Consider the following 21,962-nt stretch of genomic DNA (forward strand, 5'->3'; position numbering starts at 1 on the left):
TGAAAAAAAATCCAAAACGTAAATCTAATCACGCTTAAAAAACGGAACATCGCAGTGTTTATTCGTGGTTTTGTAAATAAAACATTAATATAAAATTTAAAAAAAAAAACTATTGTGTCTATCTCTAATTTATCTGTTAATTTAATTTAAAAAGTATTTAAAGATTAAAATTCTAATCCTGAATCGATATACAACAGTACAGATAATAGGTATATCGCAATCCAGCAAACGGCAACACAACGTTTTCAATCCGTCAGTGTAAATTCAACAGTAGACCGCGCGTGTCGTTTTGAAGCAAATGTGCTACGGTAACTCTCGACGTATATTTCTTTTTAAATCTTTGTGACCTTGTATAACCGCTTAAGTGAATAATTACCTCAAAGGTACCGTGCACAAAATAACAAAATGTCGGAAAACGCACATGATATATTAAAAGAAGCAGCTGCGACTGCCGCGGTTACCGGATCGCTATTTAGCACATTTGATATTATTATGCTGATTCTCTTATTGGGAGCAGCTGTATGGTGGTTATATAGTTCCAAGAAAGACAACAAAAAGGACGAAATTCTTCTTAGTAAATATTCAATACAGTAAGTCTTGAACATTATTAGTATTATCTTCATAACACAGAACATTTTGCGTAACAGGTATAGGTTATATTACATTTTAAAAGCATTATAAAGGTATTAAGTTGGAGTGAAGTATTCGTTTGTAGCCTAGATCGGTATTACTTTTGATTTAAGGATCAAAGATGTTTAAATATCAATATAACTTTGAAACAAGTATTTGCGTATTAAATTTTAATTAATATTACTGAGGTTCAGTAAACATTCTATAAAAAATATTACATTAATAATATGCAAAAAGGAACTCGTAAACTCGTTCCTAATTGGAATTACGTTGTCATTATATTATTGCACTGTGATGCAATTATATTTGCAAACGTGAATTTGCACAAACGTCGCGAAATACATACAATCTATACCTACATGAAGTTGTTTGCAATTAGCCCGCAAGTGTAATTTATCATTTTATCGCTAAACCTATTTAAATCAGAATAATGCATATCGTAGGTAAAAATTGTCACAACTTAAACTTTTTAAATACGCTTTCCGATTTTTACACACACATACAGATTTTTCATTGGCACAGATTAAATAAGCTTTGACGGAAAAACCCACAGTTAAGAACACATTTTTCACATCTATTATCGTTTGAATTAGGTGTAAATTATGTTAAGTACCCTAAAACGCAAGTAAGTCTATGTCTTTTGTTTACGTAAATAAAAAAAAAACGTTTTATATACGTTTAAAACTTGTGGTTCATTCATATTGTATTGTAAAATACACGGCATTATATAGTGTCTATGGTACTTGGGATAATATTGATGAAACTGTGTAGAAAAGGAAAGGAAGGAGTATGGATCAAGAGTTGTAGATGTCGTTTGCTATAAGAAAAACTGTTTAGGAAAACAAGTGGCATGATAATATTCCTCAAACGTCATATTCCTTTATTTATGGACAAAATACCCTTAAGTTTATACGCTATAAGACTGCATAATTAAAAAGAATATAGCAGTATAGATAATGAATATCGTACTAATCATTACTATCTACCCAATGTTAAAGATATAATTATAGTATCAGGCGCCACGTATTCACTTTTAGTTATCGACCGGGAAACCTAATCTGCACTTGAGCGATACATTTTCAATGTAATAAATATTGTAATAAAAATCATATCCAGATACCTAAATCTGGACAAGAGAGTTCAATCATTTATAATGACCAATCGGCGACTTCATAAAGTCATGCGAATTCCGCAGTCAAGCGGAACCAATTAAAAATCTTTTTCCTCGGTTCAAACTGGGTAATGTCATAATGTCCGAAATTGTAATTTAAATTTATAGTTCGTTCTGTAAGATCGTGTCAAAATCAATTTAAACTTATACTTGTTTTTTGTTAACATCTCCTAAGTCAATTTTATAATAACATAAGTTATTCCAAATATCGTAACGTTGAAGGTTATTTTTTACACTTTTTATATATAAATCGCTGACACACTGCCTCGGTCGCTAATGTCATTTTATATATGTCTATATATTTCGACCTTCTCACTTCTACGCAACAAGTCTCGAGGTAATATGTCTTGGGAACGTCTTTTCAAATAAAAAAATAAATAAATTTGCATGTTACTTACATATGGCAACAAACATTGGTCATGCGCAATGTTCGATTTAGAGTTTTTTTTTAATTTTGTATGTCTAAGAAATAAAAAAAAATATTTTTCTGTAACGGTAGATACCCTTAAAATTGTAGTTCATACAGAAACGAACAATTTTGCGGTTTTTTATGTAATATTTTCCAACATTTAGACAATAGTGAATTAAAAATGGAGAAGTTAGAGATGGGTAGATAAGAGTCAGCGATTCGTCCCTTTTCAGAAGAAAGTGAGAAATATATGTATATTACTTCTTCACGCCTACATTGTGATGTTACAGTGCTTCCCCTCGAGCTGATATGGTTATGAATCAGCAATTGAATTCAAGTAAAAATAAATGAAGCTAGTCTTGCTATCACATATTTTCTTCATAATAAAAATGGTTTGTTTTGCTTTGATGAAAGTGATGGTCATCCGTGCACAAGATACTATCAAATAACTCCGTACTTCTTAATTAATCGGACTCTGTACATCGAACCAACGACTATTTTAGCCAACTTGGATGAATTCATTATACCAGATTCAATAAATAAACCAGCGACCCATACAAACCGGTACCACTACCAGTTCGTCATACAAACTTGTTTGAGACTGGCAGTATTGTCATGCCATCGATTCGCACTGTCGTAACGTCGACATAAACTATTTAATAAACATTTAATCAAATAATAAACATGTCATCTCTATCATTCTTTTTGATTACACCGAGATGTTTTTCTGTGAAACCACGGTTTTATTTGCACAAGTATAAAAGTCCAATGTTCTGCAGCAAACTTTAATAAACGTTATCTTCAAGGTATTGCCGTAGCGACGGAGCTAACAGGTGGCAATCACCTGCTGCACATAATGTTTGCATTGCTATTATGTGTTATGGTATGCTAACAACCTCACAATATTTTATATACAATAATTTTAATACATAATTTTCAGTTTGTTCAATAGAGGTGTCCATATGTAGTGGCCTGATTTCCAAAATTACACATTCCTATTAATATGTACATATTTGTAATAAGTAGAAAATCCGTTTAGTATTTTTTTTGAGTTACAACGGATGCGAAGTCTGGATCTGCTGTAAGTTTGGCTGTAGTATATTCGTAAAAATTTATTTCTATTCCTACAAGAACTACTTTATACTTAACGAAATATTTTTATATTAAGGTTCTTGTTTTTCGACAGGATGTTATAAAAAAACTTTACGGTGACAAAGTATTCTTTGAAAAAAGTTTTTATTCTTATGACTAATTGCTTTAATTCAATGCTTATTAATAATTATTGATATCGATTCTTCACTATTGATACAATGTTATTTTTCAAGTACGTTGTGGTAATCAGATATCTCAGTATTTATCGTTAATCTAGTCGGAAATGATTACTAGATTTTTCTTCAAGATCACGCAAACGTTTGTAAACGTAGTACAGTCACTCCATGTACACGTGATTCTGATTTGCACGTCAGAAATCCATTGCGGTATATAATCGTACATATATAAAGTCCAATAGCACAAGGTTTTCGCACTTCTCTAACCTGTTTTGGTTTATAAGTTGGACCTTACTACGTCATACGTAGAGTGGTAGTATTCCGCTACTGCTATTCAATACCTTTTTTTCTCAGAACTTCCTCGCCATATATGTTAACATCTACATAATTTTTAAACGAATACATTCGACTAGCAGGTACACCTTATGTATAAATATTTTTGTTTCATTCTACTTATATGTTACGCGCCCTAACTGTTACATAGTTTTAGAGAAACATTTTTTTTATAATATTTCATTAAATGTTAACAAGACAACATTGAAAAAGTACAAAAGAACACAATATTCTTGTTTAAGTTTAGATTTAAGAAAACACTAAGGATAAATTATGTTATATACTAGCTGTAGCCCGCGTCTCCGTCCAAGCAGAATTAAAAAAAAACTTAATTAGTAGCCTATATGTTCTTCCAGACTATGTTACCTACATCTATGCCAAATCTCATCGAGATGTGTTGAGCAGTTCTGGAGATATCTTCTAACAAACCTCTGTCCATCCGTACATTTGCATTTATAATATTAGTAAAATAATAAAATTAAGATACATTTAGTAATTATATACACGGAAGCTAAAAAAAAATATATATATTTAGCACCGTAATTATGTATCCATTTTAAATTATTTCGTCGCATTAGTAGAAGTCACGTAACGATTGATAAAAATAATATTTTGTTAACCTTGCTTTGTCATTACAACTTCCTTGATAAATATGATAAATATGTTAGGAGTGCAAAAATATAGTCTAGCTACGTCGAATTATTACTACGTCGACAAGTACGTTCTAAGAAAGGATGTACCGAAATCCTCAAAGGGGTTGAAGTAGGGATATTAATATGCATGGAGCAATGTTATGTATACTTAATTAATTATATAATTATTATTATAATAAAATAATTATTATAATTACTTGAAAAATTACATGAACATTTTTGAACTACTACGTATCATATCACTGTTACGTATCACGTCTTATTTCATGTTTATTCAGTGAATGAGGAGGAAATAGGAAGGGTAAAAGTTTCCATCTAGATATATTTTTCCTATCGTGTCTGTTACGTGTGTGCTACTTTATCCATCATACTTCATACTTATATTATAAATGCGAATATTTAAATGAAAGATTGGATGGATGTTTGTTTGAAGGTATATTCAGAACGGCTCAACGGATGTCGATGAAATTTACCATAGATGTAGAACGTAGTGTGGAAGAACACATAGGATACTTCATATGTTTTTTTTAATTCCGCGCGGACGTAGATGCGGGCTACAACTAGTGTCTTATAATTTAATATTTGAATGTTATCACAAGTCGCGTCTGATATAATCGTTTCACTATCTGTATGCTAATGGCTTGAGGTGATAGCGATAATGGTCTAATTGAACTACACAATTTACTTATAACACGTTTTCAACATACTATGTTATATTTTTAATTGTTCTCGTATAATTATTTGAATCACGATGATACTGTTTTTTTTCGTATTCATGATAAAGAACGCTTGATCATCGTGAAATGCAAAAGAAACCATTTCATATTATAAGGATGAATTAACAAATGCTTGGAGTTTAATTATTACTATATCTATTTCTTGTTTCTTCTAGAAGATCTTTTAATACATTTTGCTGACAGAAGTTAAACCTGCAGCTAATATAAATAATATAGTAACGGTTAGAACTCTATTAACGCCCTGGGAAAGATTTCTACGGCGCCCTCTTTTTTTACCATGCCTATGGGCTAGGGGTTGGTTAACGGAGTTATGCGATACTATGTAATTCGCAGACCTTTGGCGTTCAGTCCGGCGCCCTAGGCAGACGCCCAACCGCGTCATTTCCTAACGCCGGCCCTGTATATGTAACCATTGCTCAAACATCTGTAAGCATTAAACATTTTGTCATCTCACAATCGTTTTGTACAGCTACTGATGTAAACAGGCTTTAATAACACCCATGTCTAAAATTCTGCCCTGTCATGTATCATGTAAGAAAAAACAAGACACTGTTCGTACGTTAATAACGGACTTGCTTTATAAACTAGTAATATTCACATTGTGACGTAGAAGACGGCCATCAACACTTCCAATGTTGTAAAACGTTTTCAAGAAAATTACGCGAAACTGTTCCGTGTAGTTGGAATAAGGCCGGCGTGGCGAGGCCTTATACCAACAAGTTAGAATCTATATGTAATTACTGTATTTACTTATGTATTTCACCTTGAGAACTTCGTATTTAAATAGATAAAAATTTAACTAACAATATTACACAAATTTTAATCAATATTATGTTTGTGGTAGTGGCACTATTACGCTACATATTATTTGTCCTCTATTAATTAGTTACTTTTCACTTTCATTGCGTCACCGCTGAGTCATCAACGTAGTTATTTGTAACTTACGCTAACAGCAACACTCAGAGAGATAAGGGAGACACTTAGTGTAATTTTTTTATAAAAAACCTACACTTAAGGACTACAGAAATACAATATAATAATCTTTCTCATGACAAAATTATCTCATTTTTGATATATTCCGGGAATATTATCCCAAACTAATGAATGACAGGATTTCTGATAAACTTTAGCAGTTGTTTTTTAGGTCTTTTATCTACTTACTGATTTTTTTAACGTTTGTTTATCAACAGAACAATTTAGCATTAGTACGTGATAATTTTTTGTAACTTCTACGATCTCTGTCAACATCCGTTTTAATCTATTTTTAATATTGTAAAATGTTAGCATCAAACATTAAATCTCTTACCGTTGGTTTCTGAGATCAAAACCTCTGTATGAAACATATCGTCATCCCTGTCATCTTTAATAAAATGAAGAAAAAAAAATGTTTAAATCTTATATTTTGGTATCAGAAACCCACTTTTAGTCATATTTCTTATGTGAAACTTGTAATATTTACATTGATTCATTTTCATAAAAAAAAAATCCATATTATAATAAGTCAAGCATTAGTAACATAGAAGTGTCTATGTAAAGGACTAATTGTAGATTTCCGAAGAATTGTAGATTAAAATAGTATTACCGGTAAACCCAAGGTAAACTCGTAGAGTAAGGTTTATTTGGTTTTTAGCCATCGGATCATAATGGAACGTTAATTTGCATTTCACGAAAAATGTTAACGAAATACTAATGTCACAATAATTGCTTACGTATTTATAATATAGTGAACGTGGTTGATCCATCGTTGAATTTATCCTGTTCCCACAGCCGAAACACAAAAACATATTGAAAACTCCCAATGTCTGCAAAACAGAGAGATAATAGTTTTGTAAATGCTTTTCAGAAGTGAAAACTTACGATAACAGTAATAATGATCATTCAATGTTAATAGTTTAAAACGACCTTCAAATAAAGTTTTCATTTAACGGTTATCGATTAACAACGATACAATAGTAACCTCTAGTACCAATAGGTAAAGCATAATGACATTATAATTAAATTAGCTGTATTGACAATTAAACCAACCGAAACACATTTAAATGTTTGCCCGGAACACGTTCACGATAATTCTTATTACCAAGTTCAAATGTTTCAATGTGGTGCTACCTCAGCAATACACGCGCCTCTGCTCACCTGTTATTATATGCCACGAGGCATAGTCAAAATAAAAAGCCACATTATTTTATAACTATTACAATAATTTAGACATGACATATTTTTTGGGTTAATGTTTGGAATAGATATTCAATAGCTTATCCAATGGCATACTTTATTATATTCGCCTTGAATAGTAAATAAGCCATTCGCTGACAATAGAAAAAGAATTACTCGCTTTTTATGGCAAAAAACGTGACTTTGTGATCATAAATATGTTCTTGTCTGGAAATTGAAGATCGCTGACGTATTCAATAGTCCCTGATATAAAATATTTAAATATTAAATTCAAAAGTAAAAAGAAAGAGGCCGTCCTACGATGCAGTTATGTATGTAGGTTAAGTACGGCAGTGTAGAAAAACCGTTATCACGAAGGTTCGGTGCTTTGACCAACCTACTAGCTCGTATGTATTAACTCTGTTTATCTTGTTTCGAGAAGTCGGCGAGTTTTAACATCGTTTGTGAATTCATAACAGTTACCTGGCACAATTTTAAATATGCAACCGAGTCGACAATATTTTGAATAACTCATAGGTTGGTAAATGTAACTACACAATGGTCTAAATCTAAAGGTACAGTGCAAGTAATTGTCAATTGTTGTTTATTTTAACAAAATATTGATTATTTGCAAGGAGGATGCGGAGAGGAGATATTGTTCGTTGCGTGCAATGAGACAATTTTCTATAAATGGTATAACCAGGATCGGAGGCCACTGTACATAAATAATTCATTTCGTACCTACGTTTGGAATTGTTCAATATTTTTTTTCTTCGTGTGTGACTTTAGTGGGGTCTACAGTTTCCGCAATTCCAAGTCTGGCGCATACTTTGCATGTTGTATGTGTTTAAATGAATAATGTACATATACTATGGTATTTGCATATTTAAAACGAACGAGAATCGACATCCAAAAATATATTTTCGGATTTCCAATAAAAAAAATTATGTACAATGATACACACATTTGTTTGAAAAAGTTTAATATCGAAAATAGGTATTGCGTTATCTATTTTATTGTGATCATTATTTACAATTCTTATAGGTACTTATGAATGTTTCAATATTTTACTGATATTAGTACATATGTTCTTAAATGTGATTCTTTTAATAACAATCTAGTCGCTAAGCGAGATTGCTCCATAGTGTGATAAGCTTTGGCATTTTTTTATTCAAACACATTTATCAGCACACTATATTATGTTCTTCGGGTCATAAAAAAACAAACAAAACTTATTTGTTAAAATTGTTTTATCTATACATATTAATAAAATTGGAGTCTCTATATGTAATGTCGAGAAAAAAAACATATTTCGTACACGTTATGTATTTGCGTTGCTGATAAAGAAAAATAAATTTTTAATTTTTTGTCTGTCTGTATGTCAGTCCGGAAGGCGGCCTTTGTTCTGGGTAATCTCAGGAACCGCCACTTTTTAAATAAAATGTAAACAATTAAAAAGGAAAGGGTACAAAAATCTTATTGACTGCATTGAATGTTCGATAGTTAAATCAAAGCAATAATGCGCGCTAACTACGCGTATACAAATTTTAATATAACTATAACAATATAAAAACCCTATCATGAGGGCGCCACAATCTTCATTGATATTGCAACACTTTATATCTTCAATACATCAAACGAACTAACGTCATTTAAAATTCACTATTTTCTACTTAATATCATCAGCTCACTATATGTCCCCACCGAGGGGCTCGGAGCCTACCCCAAGTTAGGGGTGACTAGGCCATAGTCAACCACGCTGGCCAAGTGCGGGTTGGTTGACTTCACACATATCATTGAATTTCTTCTCAGATATGTGCAGGTTGCATCACGATGTTTTCCTTCACCGTAAGAACGTCGGATAAATGTACATATGTAAATCGAAAATAGAAAAACACATTGGTACATGGCGGGATTCGAACCCAGGACCTGCAGATTGCAAGTCAAGTGCTTAACTCCTGAGCCACCGACGCTCTATTTTCTACTTATCCTATTTTAATTGCTTAAAAGTTTTTTTCAACGACGACGCTATAAGTATATTTAGGAAAATTATCAAAAATTACATCGCGATTACAATAAAATACTTTAACAACTCGACAACAATCGACAATGTTAATGCCATGGTAACGAATTTTATTTAGAATTTTTTTTGTTGCCTTTACAAGAAATTAGTTCCGTAGGTTTCTCGCAGTATAGCGAGTTGTATTTTTCTGGGCAGCCTATATATACATATATATAGGCGATGTTTAATTTTAATAGTGAATTATAATAAGGTAGGCCTTGAAATAAACGCTTTGTAACGTTTACACGTAGCTTGGACATGCTAAATGACGTTAGTTTGGACTTTAATCTACGTATAATCTTGTTCGCCCAGTCATTATTAGTTGCAATTTTAAACTTAACGCTCTGAATAAGCCTTCCTATCTTTGTTTCATTAAAGACAATATCAGAAATTTTATCATAACTTATCGAAGTCGTTTTACATTTGATACATTTCTTCCCTAATAACATTTTCATATTATTGTAAAAAAATTAATCCTTATATTTTTAACAGTAGAAGACAGTAAATGTGCAAGCTTTACCTGACGGCATGCCAAGTGCCAACTTAAACGTAATAAACGAAGCGTACTTCAAATGCTATAAACTTGAAAATGTGGCTGTTAAAGATTATGTTTATTTCGTCCTAGGAGGTTCTCTATATTACTGTGGGTTCCCTTGGACACAATATTTATTTTTATTAATACCTATTGTGATCCCTTTCATTGTCTTTGACAAAACAGAGACAACTATATGTATCAATACAAGAGTCTCGTCACAAGTACATTTTTAATGACTTGCGAATATTTGGCTAGTCAGTCATACGTTCATTATAGCACCATGTCTCACTATTATGTAAATTATTGTAATATAAGGTCAAAGTTTAAATAACTTTATGATAGCATGTTACCAATGTTAGTACACGTGTTGCAATATGATTGAAGTTTAATTGTTGTTACTTAATTAAGTACGTAAAATGGTTAATTATACGAATGTTGAATATATATATAAAGTTTAATGTATTTTGATTTTTTTTATAGTATAAGGTAGCAAACGATTATGCGATTATCCTTACTATCCTTTCCTTATAAGATTGGGAAGGGAAAGAGGACTAAATCAGGCCCCCGCACGTACATTCATCAGATGAAACGCGGAATTAGTTCCACTTCACGCCTATCTTCTGTGTGGTCGAGGTACTTCACTGTTCGAGCCGGCCTTTTCATGCAACAGATGTTGCTGGCGTCTACCACTGTTACCTATATAGAAATCATATTAAAAATCTTTTTGTCGCTGAATTCTTAACAATAGTATTCAATTTCCACTATAAAAGCCTACATAATGTAATGTTTAGTTGTGCAGTTAACTTGTAAAGGGAATAAGATGTTTCTTGTCATCTTGAGTGAGTAAAATTTTCTTGAAATAAATCTGATTTTTGTGGACAAAAGTAGGTTACTCTTATTACCATTATTTTTTTTTATTTTCATAATATTAAAAAAAAATACGAATACATCAATCTTAAAATGTTACCAATCTTGCATAAACGAGTTGTTAACTATCGAACATCTTTAAGTCTCAACCAAAAATTTTAGCAAAAGATAAACTTAATACAAGTCATTCAAGAATGTTCATTGAATAGGAAATAACGCCCATTTTAATCTTATTATAACAATGGAAAAACACGGTAAAAATTCTCATCTGTGTCAATCGGGTAACAAACAGGACCATGTTATTCCAAATTATCATTGCAAAATGAGCACAAACAAAAACTTTTAGAAAATGGGAAAAAACATTTTACCTGAAATAAGATCGGACCTAAAAAGCGAATTAAAAACATATCATTAAGAACTGGAATGTTCGTTCGATTCAAAGCGCTATTTTTTACTACATAATGATAAATTTGGTCTCGGGACAGTCACTTTTTTTATTGTGTGAATATATTTACATAAACTGTGTTGACTTCTATCGGTTTCTAGAATTAATGAATAAATTGTTGTTAATACATGTATTAACACCGATGTTGTTTTATATTAAATATTAATATTAATAATTTTAGTCATGCATGCATAGTTCATTTATTTATATTTTTTACAGACCAGCTGCTTCTTTACAAATAGTAGAGAATTCGTTCATAAAAAAACTACAATCTTCTGGACGTAAACTTGTTGTATTCTATGGGTCCCAAACTGGTACCGGAGAGGAATTTGCCGGTCGGCTCGCTAAGGAGGGCGCCCGGTATAAAATGAAGGGTATGGTCGCTGACCCCGAAGAATGTCATATGGTATGTAAAATAACTAGAAAAAGTCATTTAAATTAAACAATTTTATTTATATAATAGCATATTTTATTTGATCTATAGGAAGAACTGACTAAGTTACCGGAAATACCCAATTCGTTGGCTGTCTTCTGCATGGCGACATACGGTGAAGGTGACCCGACTGATAATGCTATGGAATTCTTCGATTGGTTGAAAAATGAAGATCCAAATCTAGAAGGACTTAACTTCGCGGTATGTAGCAAATCACATGAACTTGTGTTATTGAGTAGTTAATACAGTCTAATTATTTCATTTTATCAATTTCAAGGATACTTGTAAAATAATTCATAATAGTCTAGGTATGAACTAGTCGTAACAAAATTATTGCGTCGTATTTTTTATTTGGAGGTCGACTCGACCAATCATTAAATTGTCCTATCCGCTTATCACCAAAGGTTATTTCAATCAACGCAGCAGGTCATCCCCATGGCCTTCGTTTGGTTGAACCATTGCTTTTTAATCGTGAATTTTATCAATTCTGTTTAAAATTACATAAAACTTAGTACTTAAAGTTTATAACATAGCTAGATGTAGTATCTATTAAATCTTATAAATGAAAGTCGCTTTTCGTGACCTCTGTTTGACACAAATGTTCTGCTAAACCATGAAACGGATCTGAAATAAGACAAAACCTTTAATGAATATAAGGTTTTAATAAGCTAAAATTAACAGTTATATCTTTTGGTTACATTACATACATTGACAAAGACACTAACAAAAACTGATTGACAATGACATTAGCTTATGGCTGATAGTTCAAGTAAAAAGTTTACATCATTCTCCCGCACTATTTTAAAACGTAATCCTTTAAAAATTCTGGTGTTTTACGGACGCGGTCAGATCTACGAAGTGTTGGCTCCGACGGTGGTGATGATGGTAACTCGGTCTCTAGCTCTCTGCTATTATCAAGTTCCACAGGTCCCGTTTCATTAGATGAAGGAATCTCCAAGTTTTGGTCCTCTGTTTCCAGAAGTGGTTCTGCGACATTATGATAATCAGTAGTGTGTTCATTATCTATTCGCAGATCTACCCCTTCTGAACCCAATGGTGCTAGATGACGATTCGACACCGTTGTTTCTCGGCCATCTGGGAACCGAATGTATGAAAAATCAGGATTACTGTGTATCAATTCAACCTCTTCTACTAATGGCTGATATTTATTTGTACGATTAAATTTCTTCATCAAGACTTGTCCAGAATTTGTAAGCCACGATGGAACAGAAGTGCCGTTAGTAGATCTTCGTGGGTGTCTAAACATTCTTTCATGTGGAGTGCAATTTATGGCTGTACAAAGTAATGATCGAATTGAATGTAAGGCTTGTGGTAATACTTGCTCCCAATTTTCTACCGAAAGATTCTTCGTCTTCAGCGCCAAAAGAATCGTTCTCCAAAGTGTAGAATTCAATTTTTCTACTTGACCGTTACCTTGAGGGTTATAAGCTGTAGTTCTACTAGTGGCAATACCTCGAACATGTAAAAATTCCTGTACTTCGGCAGAAAGAAACGCAGTTCCGCGATCTGAATGTACGTAAGAAGGCATGCCGAATATCATGAACAAGTTGTTAAGGTGTTTGATCACTGTTTTCGAGCTTACATCTGAGCATGGGAAAGCAAACGGGAATCGTGAAAATTCGTCAATTACGGTAAGTATGAATTTGTTATTATTGTTTGTTGGAACTGGTCCTTTAAAATCTATGCTAAGGCGTTCAAAAGCAGCCGTCGCTTTAACAAGTTTCCTCTGGTCATCAAAGGTATTTCGGAAGAATCTAGGTTTTACTTCAGAGCAGGCTCGACAAGATTTTGTCATTGTTCTGATTTCTTCAATGGAATACGGTAGGTTTTTAGAGCGAACCCAGTGAAACATTCTCGTTACTCCTGGATGACAAAGAGCCTCATGCAGCGAGAAAAGTTTTGCAGTACGTGTTTCTACAGTGGCACAAATTCGGGATAGTGCATCAGCAGCATAGTTCTCTTTCCCCGGTCTGTATATAATATCGTATTTGAAAGCAGCAAGTTCCAGTCGCCATCTTTGAATCTTTTCATTCTTTATCTTACTTGAATGTTTCATATTAAACATAAAAGAAACCGAGCGTTGATCAGTTACCAACTTAAAGTGTCTACCAATAAGGAAATGTCTCCATTTCTTCAAAGATTCAACGATCGCGTAGGCTTCTTTCTCGATAGCTGAATGGTTTCGTTCGCTTTGAGTCAAAGTTCTCGAGAAGAAAGCTACAGGTCTACAATCTTGCGCGAGTACCGCCGCAATAGAATGGTCGGATGCGTCAGTTTCGACTGTAAAAGGTATTTTTTCATTAATTGCATGGATAGAAGACTTTGCGATATCATTTTTCAGGCCTTCGAAACATTTAATTTGCTCGCTTGTGAGCGGAAAATTTGTCGTATTAGCAAGTGAGTGGATCCGTTCAGAAAAGTTTGGAATCCACTTAGAATAATGTGCGAACATGCCGAGTGTCCTTCTTAAGGTCGGTAAATCGCTTGGTGGAGGCAAATTAATCAGTGGCTTGAGTCGCTCACTGTCAGGTTTGATTATGTGGTTTTGAATATTATAGCCTAGAATATTTATTGACTCTTGAGAAAATTTACATTTTTGTATATTCAGTGCTAAACCGTATTTCTTTGCGGCATTCACAAAACTTTCTAAGTTATGATCGTGTTCTTCAAGAGTACGGCCACAAATAGTTATATCATCAAGATACGCATATGTGTTTTGAAGCTTCTCTTTTCTTATAATCCAATCGATTGTTCGTTGGAAGCTCGAAACACCATTTGTTACTCCAAAAGGAATACGCCTGAATTGGTACAAATTTCCCAGCGCTTCAAAAGCGGTAAATTTCCTTTCTTCGGGTAGTATAGGTACTTGATGGTACGCGCTTTTCAGGTCTATTAGGCTGAAAAATGTATTCTTTGCCACTTTCGAAACTAAGTCCTCAATGTTTGGTAAAGGGTACGCGTCGAGTTCCGTGAAACGATTAATCGTCTGAGAGTAATCAATCACAAGGCGTTTTCTATGAGTTTTGCTTTTTGTTATTAGGACTTGGGCCCTCCATGGTGATTTACTTTCTTCAATCACCCCTTCTGCTATAAGATTTCTGATCTCCTCTGTAATAAATTCACTATCCTCTTTGCTGTGTCTTCGAGATTTAATAGCAATAGGTTTACAGTTGGGAGATACATTCGCAAAAAGCGGTACAGCTGGTACTGATGCTTCAGCCACGTTACATACTTGAAGTGGATGTTTTGGCCCACCGAAAGAGAACTCTAGCGATGAATGTTCTTCGAGGACGTCATGGCCGATAATTATGTCAGCACAAAGATTTTTCACGATAAGAAGATTCACGTTAACATATGTATGATTTCCGATTTTCAGAGTTTGCAAAGTTTGACCTTCTACTTGTGAAGTATGATTAAGAGAGGCCATAGAAATAGTCTGATTGCAGGATTTTCTTTTGAACCCGCAGAGTCTTGCAAAACTGTCATTTATAAAACTGATGGAGCTACCGGTGTCGAGAAGTGCTTCTGCTCTTATTCCTCGAATATAAGCGGGTACAGTAGCTTTACGTAATGAAGAAGGTGATGCTGCAGTGATACAAGCGGAAAGATCTTCAGTCCCTTCTACCATAGAATTTATAGGTTTAGAAGAGCTTCTGCAAACAGTGGCAAAGTGCCCCTTCTTGTTGCAGAGCTGACAAGTCTTTTCAAATGCAGGGCAGTTCTTACGAGGATGTATTTGTCCCCCACAAAAGAAACATTTTCGACGTCGAGGATTATTAAGAGAAGAGCAGGTCTCGTCGTGCATAGTTTGTGGTTTTGGAGAGATTAATGTTGGTTCTTTTTGGGAAACAGCATTTAAAGACAGAGTATTGAAGCTTTGGGAGTTGATCTCTGCAGTTTCTAGAGAGAGTGCTTGGTTGTAAGCTTGATCAAGTGTTAGAGTTAAGTTTTCTAAAAGCCTTTGTCTGATTTTATGCGATGATATGCCGGATATGAAAGCATCACGCACGCTATCGTTTTTGTTTGTTTCTGCATCAACAGTCGCAAAGTCACAATCTTTTGAAAGTAGTTTCAAAGCTTGTAAATATGTATCAATACTTTCTTCTGGTCGTTGTTTCCTTGTTGCTAACATGTGTCTAGCAAAAATCAGATTTTTTGGTTTTACATACAGTTTTTGCAGAATAGTGATCGCTTCTTCGTAGTTCGTAGCTTCGCTTATATATGTATAGATATTTGGTGATATATGATTTACTAAAAGCTGAAACTTTATGCAGTCCCATTTTTCTGGCGGAGGAACCGACTGTGCATCTGTTTCTGGAGCGGTCGGTTTCTGCACGGAAATGAAGCTTTCGAAAGTCTTACGCCAGTGTATCCAAGCTCTCGTACCAGAGCTATCTGACGGGTCGATATCAAACCTTTCAGGGCGAAGATATTTGTCCATGTTGCTTTATTTTAGCTTATTAAATTGAAATAAGACAAAACCTTTAATGAATATAAGGTTTTAATAAGCTAAAATTAACAGTTATATCTTTTGGTTACATTACATACATTGACAAAGACACTAACAAAAACTGATTGACAATGACATTAGCTTATGGCTGATAGTTCAAGTAAAAAGTTTACATCAGGATCAAAATACGGTTTTCACCATGTTAGGAAAAGCAATTAAAAATATTCATGAAAAGTGTGTTCTAAAGACATCAAGGTAGTTGTCATTGTCATATAATACGTTTCATATCCTGTTTATGAATAGAGGTTTTTAAAACTTATTTACCAAATTTTCCGTAATTTTTCCGTATCCGTCCGTGTTAATAGGTTCCTTTGTTTCATAAAACACAAAGAATTTACATATGTTGCTATCGAGCCAAAGAGGTACAAATATAGTTATATTCTAAAATATCTTACTTCGAAAAGTGCTTTTAGGCATCGTTGAATATGTATGTATGTAGTTTTATAAGCGAAACGTAATTCAGTTATCTTTTTTAAGATAAGAACAACCACTTATGTGATAACTATAACGGCTGATGCGAAATATAATATGAATCAGATTTGTTGAATTGATTGTTATTTGTAAAAAATGTAAAAATGTTTAGATGGATAGATGAAAGTATATCCAGAACGCCTCAACGGATTTGGATGAAATTAGACATTGATATAGGACATAGTCAGTCGGAACACATAGGCAACTAAATAAGTTTTTTTTTTAATTCCACTCGTACGGAGTCGCGGGCGGGCTATACTTACTTTTTCAATATTAATTGCAAAACTGCATAAGATTTTTTTTTATCGTCAACTACCACATATCATTGGTATTCTCCAGTAAATAAGCGTATTTCATAGCATAATAATATTTTTAGATCGTTCATTCTTCGTACGCAGTACTTAATCTTTGACGTTGTGATTATAAAATTGTCTATGGTTGGACTTTAGACATAAAATGTAAATCTTTGATAACGAAAAGTGACAGATCATTGGTGACTTTTTCAAATATTTGTCGTCGGTCGTATAATTGTTATTTTATATTTTAAATGAAAAGGAATATGAACAGAAACTTTTTGTTATGATATAAGTAACACTAGAAAATGTGTATAAATAGCATAAGTTAGTAATTCAGTGGGTTTATCGGTGAACCAACATTTAGAATGTTTGTTTCCCTTTTTAATATTTCTGAAAAAATTTTACCGCGTTACATCACATATTTAATATCCCAAAAAAAGATTGTTATACCATTGTTAAAACTTCGCCATTCGGTATGTAATTCTATGAGTATTTTAAATTATTCTGACCGATCTAAAATCGGTTCTAACCCCAAAACGTTAATTTTGTCTTTGATTCATAATGAATTAAAGTTGAAGATTTTTCCGTACCTAAAAACTATGTGCACAAAAACTTACTATTTAATATGTGTAATAATTAGTATTAACACAACAAAAATTATCAATTGATTGAAATGTAGTGTAATTATAGAATTAAAGGCATTCATAAATTTTGCAGGTGTTTGGTTTGGGCAACAAAACATACGAGCATTACAATAAAGTGGCCATATTTCTTGACAAGCGTCTTGAAGAACTCGGTGGTAACAGAGTGTTTGAACTTGGACTAGGTGATGATGATGCAAAGTAAGTATTGCTCTATGAAAGTTTATTCCGTTCATCGTTATACCTAACAACTGCTGGTAATTCCTTAAAAGAATACTAACTGAGATAATAGATAAACACAAATAACAAAATACTATTTACCATTTATTAACTTATAAATACATAGGATAAAATTGCTTATAAAAACCATCATTTATTAGCCGACTTCAAAAAGAAGGAGGTTATCAATTCGACTCTTTTTTTTTTTATGTGTGTTACCGCGAAACTCCGCCCCTGGTGGTTCGATTTTGATAAAAAATATTTTAATCGAAAGGAAGTGCTTGCAGATGGGTCCCATTTTTTTTTTTTTTTTTTATATACATTTAAATCTATAATTTTTTTGTTGTGTTTGTATAACATATGATTTATTCACAATGAATTTAATTTTGTTACAATTCTAGCATTGAAGATGACTTCATCACATGGAAAGAAAAGTTTTGGCCTGCAGTCTGTGAGAAGTTTAACATTCAGAGCACAGGGGAAGAAGAGTTGACAAGGCAGTTCCGTCTGGTGACACATCAACCTGATGAATTTACTCCCAATCAAATATTCCAGGGTGAAATTGCTAGACTGCATTCACTACAAGTACAGAAACCGTAAGTAATTCACAAAGATTTGTTTTTTAAATTCTCCTAATTTAATTGAGATTCTTATTAGAAATATTTACTTTGCAGACCTTATGATGCTAAGAATCCATTCTTAGCACAAATCATAGTCAATAAAGAACTGCACAAAGGTGGAGACAGGTCATGTCTTCATGTGGAACTTGACATTTCAGATTCGAAAATGCGATATGATGCTGGTAAGACACATTCAAAAAATGTTTATTTTTTAAGACAGTCAAAATCAAGTATAATGGATGCTTAGATAAACTTTTTAGTGGTAATAGGAGGAGATGAAGGGTAGATAAATTTAATACATAGGGTAGACAAAGAAAAATTTATAAAAACAATGCTAATTTTGTATGAACTTAATAAAATAGCAATATGATCAAGCAATGTTAATTTTTTTCTTAACAATTGCTATATTACTTTAAAGTTTTTACTATTACATTATTCATAATATTGGGAATTTAATAAGGCTTATTGTTGATTAAAAATTGTTGTTTCCATTAATTATAAATTGTTTTATATTGCAGGTGATCATGTGGCAATCTACCCAATCAATGATATTGATTTAGTCAACCGTCTTGGTGATTTGACCGGCGCAAATCTTGACGAAATATTTTCGCTGATCAACACAGACGAAGACAGCAGTAAAAAGAATCCTTTCCCTTGTCCAACATCATATCGCACGGCTCTTTCTCATTATGTAGAAATCACAGCTTTACCTCGTACGCATGTTCTTAGAGAACTTGCAGAGTACTGTACCAATGAAGAAGTGAGTAATTCACATTGACTATAAAAAAAATCAGAATTATATTTTTAAAGCAATTACTTTCAATTTACAACTAAAACAGAGATTTAATAGTTTTGACATCTTTCAATAGACTTTCCTATCAACATATCAACTGTTGACCTTATCGAAGCTCGTACAAGTCTTTCCATAATTCAACAAAGCAAAATAGTAAGTTAGTAAGTTTCAGTTAATGTAATTAAAATTTTAGGACAAGAACCAACTTCTGCTCATGTCAACTAATTCACAAGAAGGCAAGGCGTTGTACCAGAGTTTCATAGTGGACGCCTGCAGGAATATTGTGCACATCTTGGAAGATCTAAAATCTTGTAAGCCAACGCTAGACCACCTCTGTGAACTGCTGCCTCGTCTCCAACCGAGATACTACTCAATATCCTCCAGCCCTAAGGTTTGCTACTAAATAGCAATTAATTATTTTCAAATATAAAAGAAAGTCGTGTTAGTTACACTATTTATAACTCAAGAACGGCTGAATCGATTTGACTGAAAATTGGTGGGCAAGTAGCTTAGAACCAGGAAACGGACATAGGATAATTTTTTACCCCGTTTTCAATTTTTAATTCCGCGCGGACGGAGTCGCGGGTAAAAGCTAGTATTTAATAAGTTCTCTCTATACCACAAAATTTTTTTTAAACAAAAATGATTTTCTAAACTGGTTTTTTTTATTTGTCTGACTATATATTGTTTTATATTTATGTATCATAAAAAATGTATTGTCTAAGAAGAGCTTTTAAGTAGATGCAATGGAAGCAAATGCATTTAAGCAACTAATGTTTACTTAGTAAGTCTTTGTATGGTCTTAGCTTTGTATTGGAAATAACTTAAGCTCCAGTTAAAAGAAAAAAAAAATAGAGTATGGTCTTTAAATAATAATAATACTTTTAGTTGTATCCCGAGACTGTGCACATAACAGCTGTTGTTGTGGAGTACAAGACTCCCACGGGCCGCACTAACAAGGGTGTGGCCACCACCTGGCTCGCTCAGCACAAACCCGAAGAGGGCAAACCATTCCCAAGAGTCCCTGTCTACATTAGAAAATCTCAATTCAGGTATAGTATTTATGAAATATCTTCTAATTCTATTATTTTTGAAATATCTTAGTGGCTCCTAACATCACACTCGTCGCTGGACATTCGATGAGTAAGGGGATGCAGAGGGAGGCCACTGTGCAGCTCAATGTCAAGATATTTGAAAAGATATACAAATTACATTTCTTTTTATTAATACATTGTGTATTTCTTTTAACTTACCTTTTCTATTAATATTTTGTTTGATTTCAGATTGCCATTGCAAACGCAGACTCCGATAGTGATGGTGGGTCCAGGAACGGGACTTGCGCCCTTCCGCGGCTTCCTGCAGGAACGAGCCCACGCCCGTGCCAGTGGAAAGGAAGTCGGCACCACTGTCCTGTACTTTGGCTGCAGACACCGGGACCAAGATTACATTTACCAAGATGTAAATTTCATACTATTATTAAATATATAGGTATACTTACTTATTTTAGAATTTACTACAAATGTATTAAATTATAGGAGCTCGAAGAATATGAAAAGAATGGTGATGTAAAGCTGAATGTAGCCTTCTCACGAGACCAAGAGAAGAAAGTTTACGTGACTCATCTCCTTGAAAAGAATATGGAAGAACTTTGGGATATAATAGGCAATCGAAATGGACACTTTTACATCTGCGGGTATGTAAATTATAATAAAATATTACAATGATTAATTACAATGTAATGATAATTGTTTTGAATACAGGGACGCTAAATACATGGCTGTGGATGTTCGTAACATCGTGCTGAGAGCGATACAGGAGGTGGGAGGAAAACCCGAGGAAGACGCAATTCAATTCTTGAAGAAACTTGAGTCTATGAAGAAATATTCATCAGATGTATGGAGTTAAGGCACAGGCCGCATATATTAATTTAATTTATCTACTTAAGAACATTATCCAAATAATACATATTAAAATATGTAAAATATGACAGCTTGAAGCAGTAATAGTAAAATATAATAATGACATTACTTTATCAAAGTACGATTTATATTTTTTTAAATGTTTATAATTGTACAAATTTTTTTAAAATAAATTTTATTAAATGACGTACAAAAAACGATAGTATAATTTTTATTCAAATTGACATGAAGTGAAATTTACCATTATAAATGTAATATTGTAATTGACGATTTCCTGAAAGGAATTACATTGTGTTAACAAGTTAATAGTGATTGTTATTGTTGTGTACATTTTCCGAGTTGTTAGTATGTTCTATTTAAGTGGACTGGGAATTAGACTAAGAAAATGAGGATATTCTAATTTTTTATATTATATATCAATAAACCATTTCATGTAAATGTTTTGTGTTTGATTATACCCATAAAGTTTTTCTAAATAAGTTGTTGATGCTTTGTAGATTTGAAAACCACTGCTGCAACACTTTTTTTCATTTTTTTGTGTTTGTTAGAAAACATTGTACTTACCTTTTTAAGGCTGCTGTTGCGAACATATTCATTGATGATAATTTTTCTATTTGGATATTTCCAAATACTTTGATTTCAACTAATTACGACGCTTATTATATATTATAAACTTCTTTTTGAAGTCGGCAAAAAAATAGAAAGACCTTAAAGTCATAAATAAGAAAAAGGGTGAGAGGAAAATTAAGATTTCATAAGTCAAGAGGAACACAATGCA

The 21,962-nt window shown here is 33.0% G+C and overlaps 1 protein-coding gene across 2 annotated transcripts; it reads left to right on the forward strand.

Annotated features, from left to right (window-relative positions):
- The first annotated feature begins 243 nt into the window (after nt 1-243).
- On the forward strand, nt 244-21,247 carry LOC106720355 (NADPH--cytochrome P450 reductase). 2 transcript variants are annotated; one of them, XM_014515013.2, is made up of 12 exons: nt 244-590; nt 11,481-11,667; nt 11,746-11,895; nt 17,710-17,834; nt 18,254-18,448; nt 18,527-18,654; nt 18,991-19,232; nt 19,459-19,656; nt 20,154-20,317; nt 20,549-20,723; nt 20,801-20,958; nt 21,026-21,247. In XM_014515013.2, exons 1-12 carry the CDS (start codon nt 406-408, stop codon nt 21,168-21,170), a joined length of 2,052 nt encoding a protein of 683 aa, XP_014370499.2. In that variant the 5' UTR covers nt 244-405; the 3' UTR covers nt 21,171-21,247. The 2 variants fall into 2 exon arrangements, with proteins under 2 accessions (XP_014370499.2, XP_014370500.2); XM_014515014.2 differs by lacking the exons at nt 244-590; nt 11,481-11,667; nt 11,746-11,895 and adding an exon at nt 17,236-17,465.
- The last annotated feature ends 715 nt before the right edge of the window (nt 21,248-21,962 follow it).

Source organism: Papilio machaon, chromosome 4 (genome assembly GCF_912999745.1).
Source record: "Papilio machaon chromosome 4, ilPapMach1.1, whole genome shotgun sequence".
NCBI classification, from domain to species: domain Eukaryota; kingdom Metazoa; phylum Arthropoda; class Insecta; order Lepidoptera; family Papilionidae; genus Papilio; species Papilio machaon.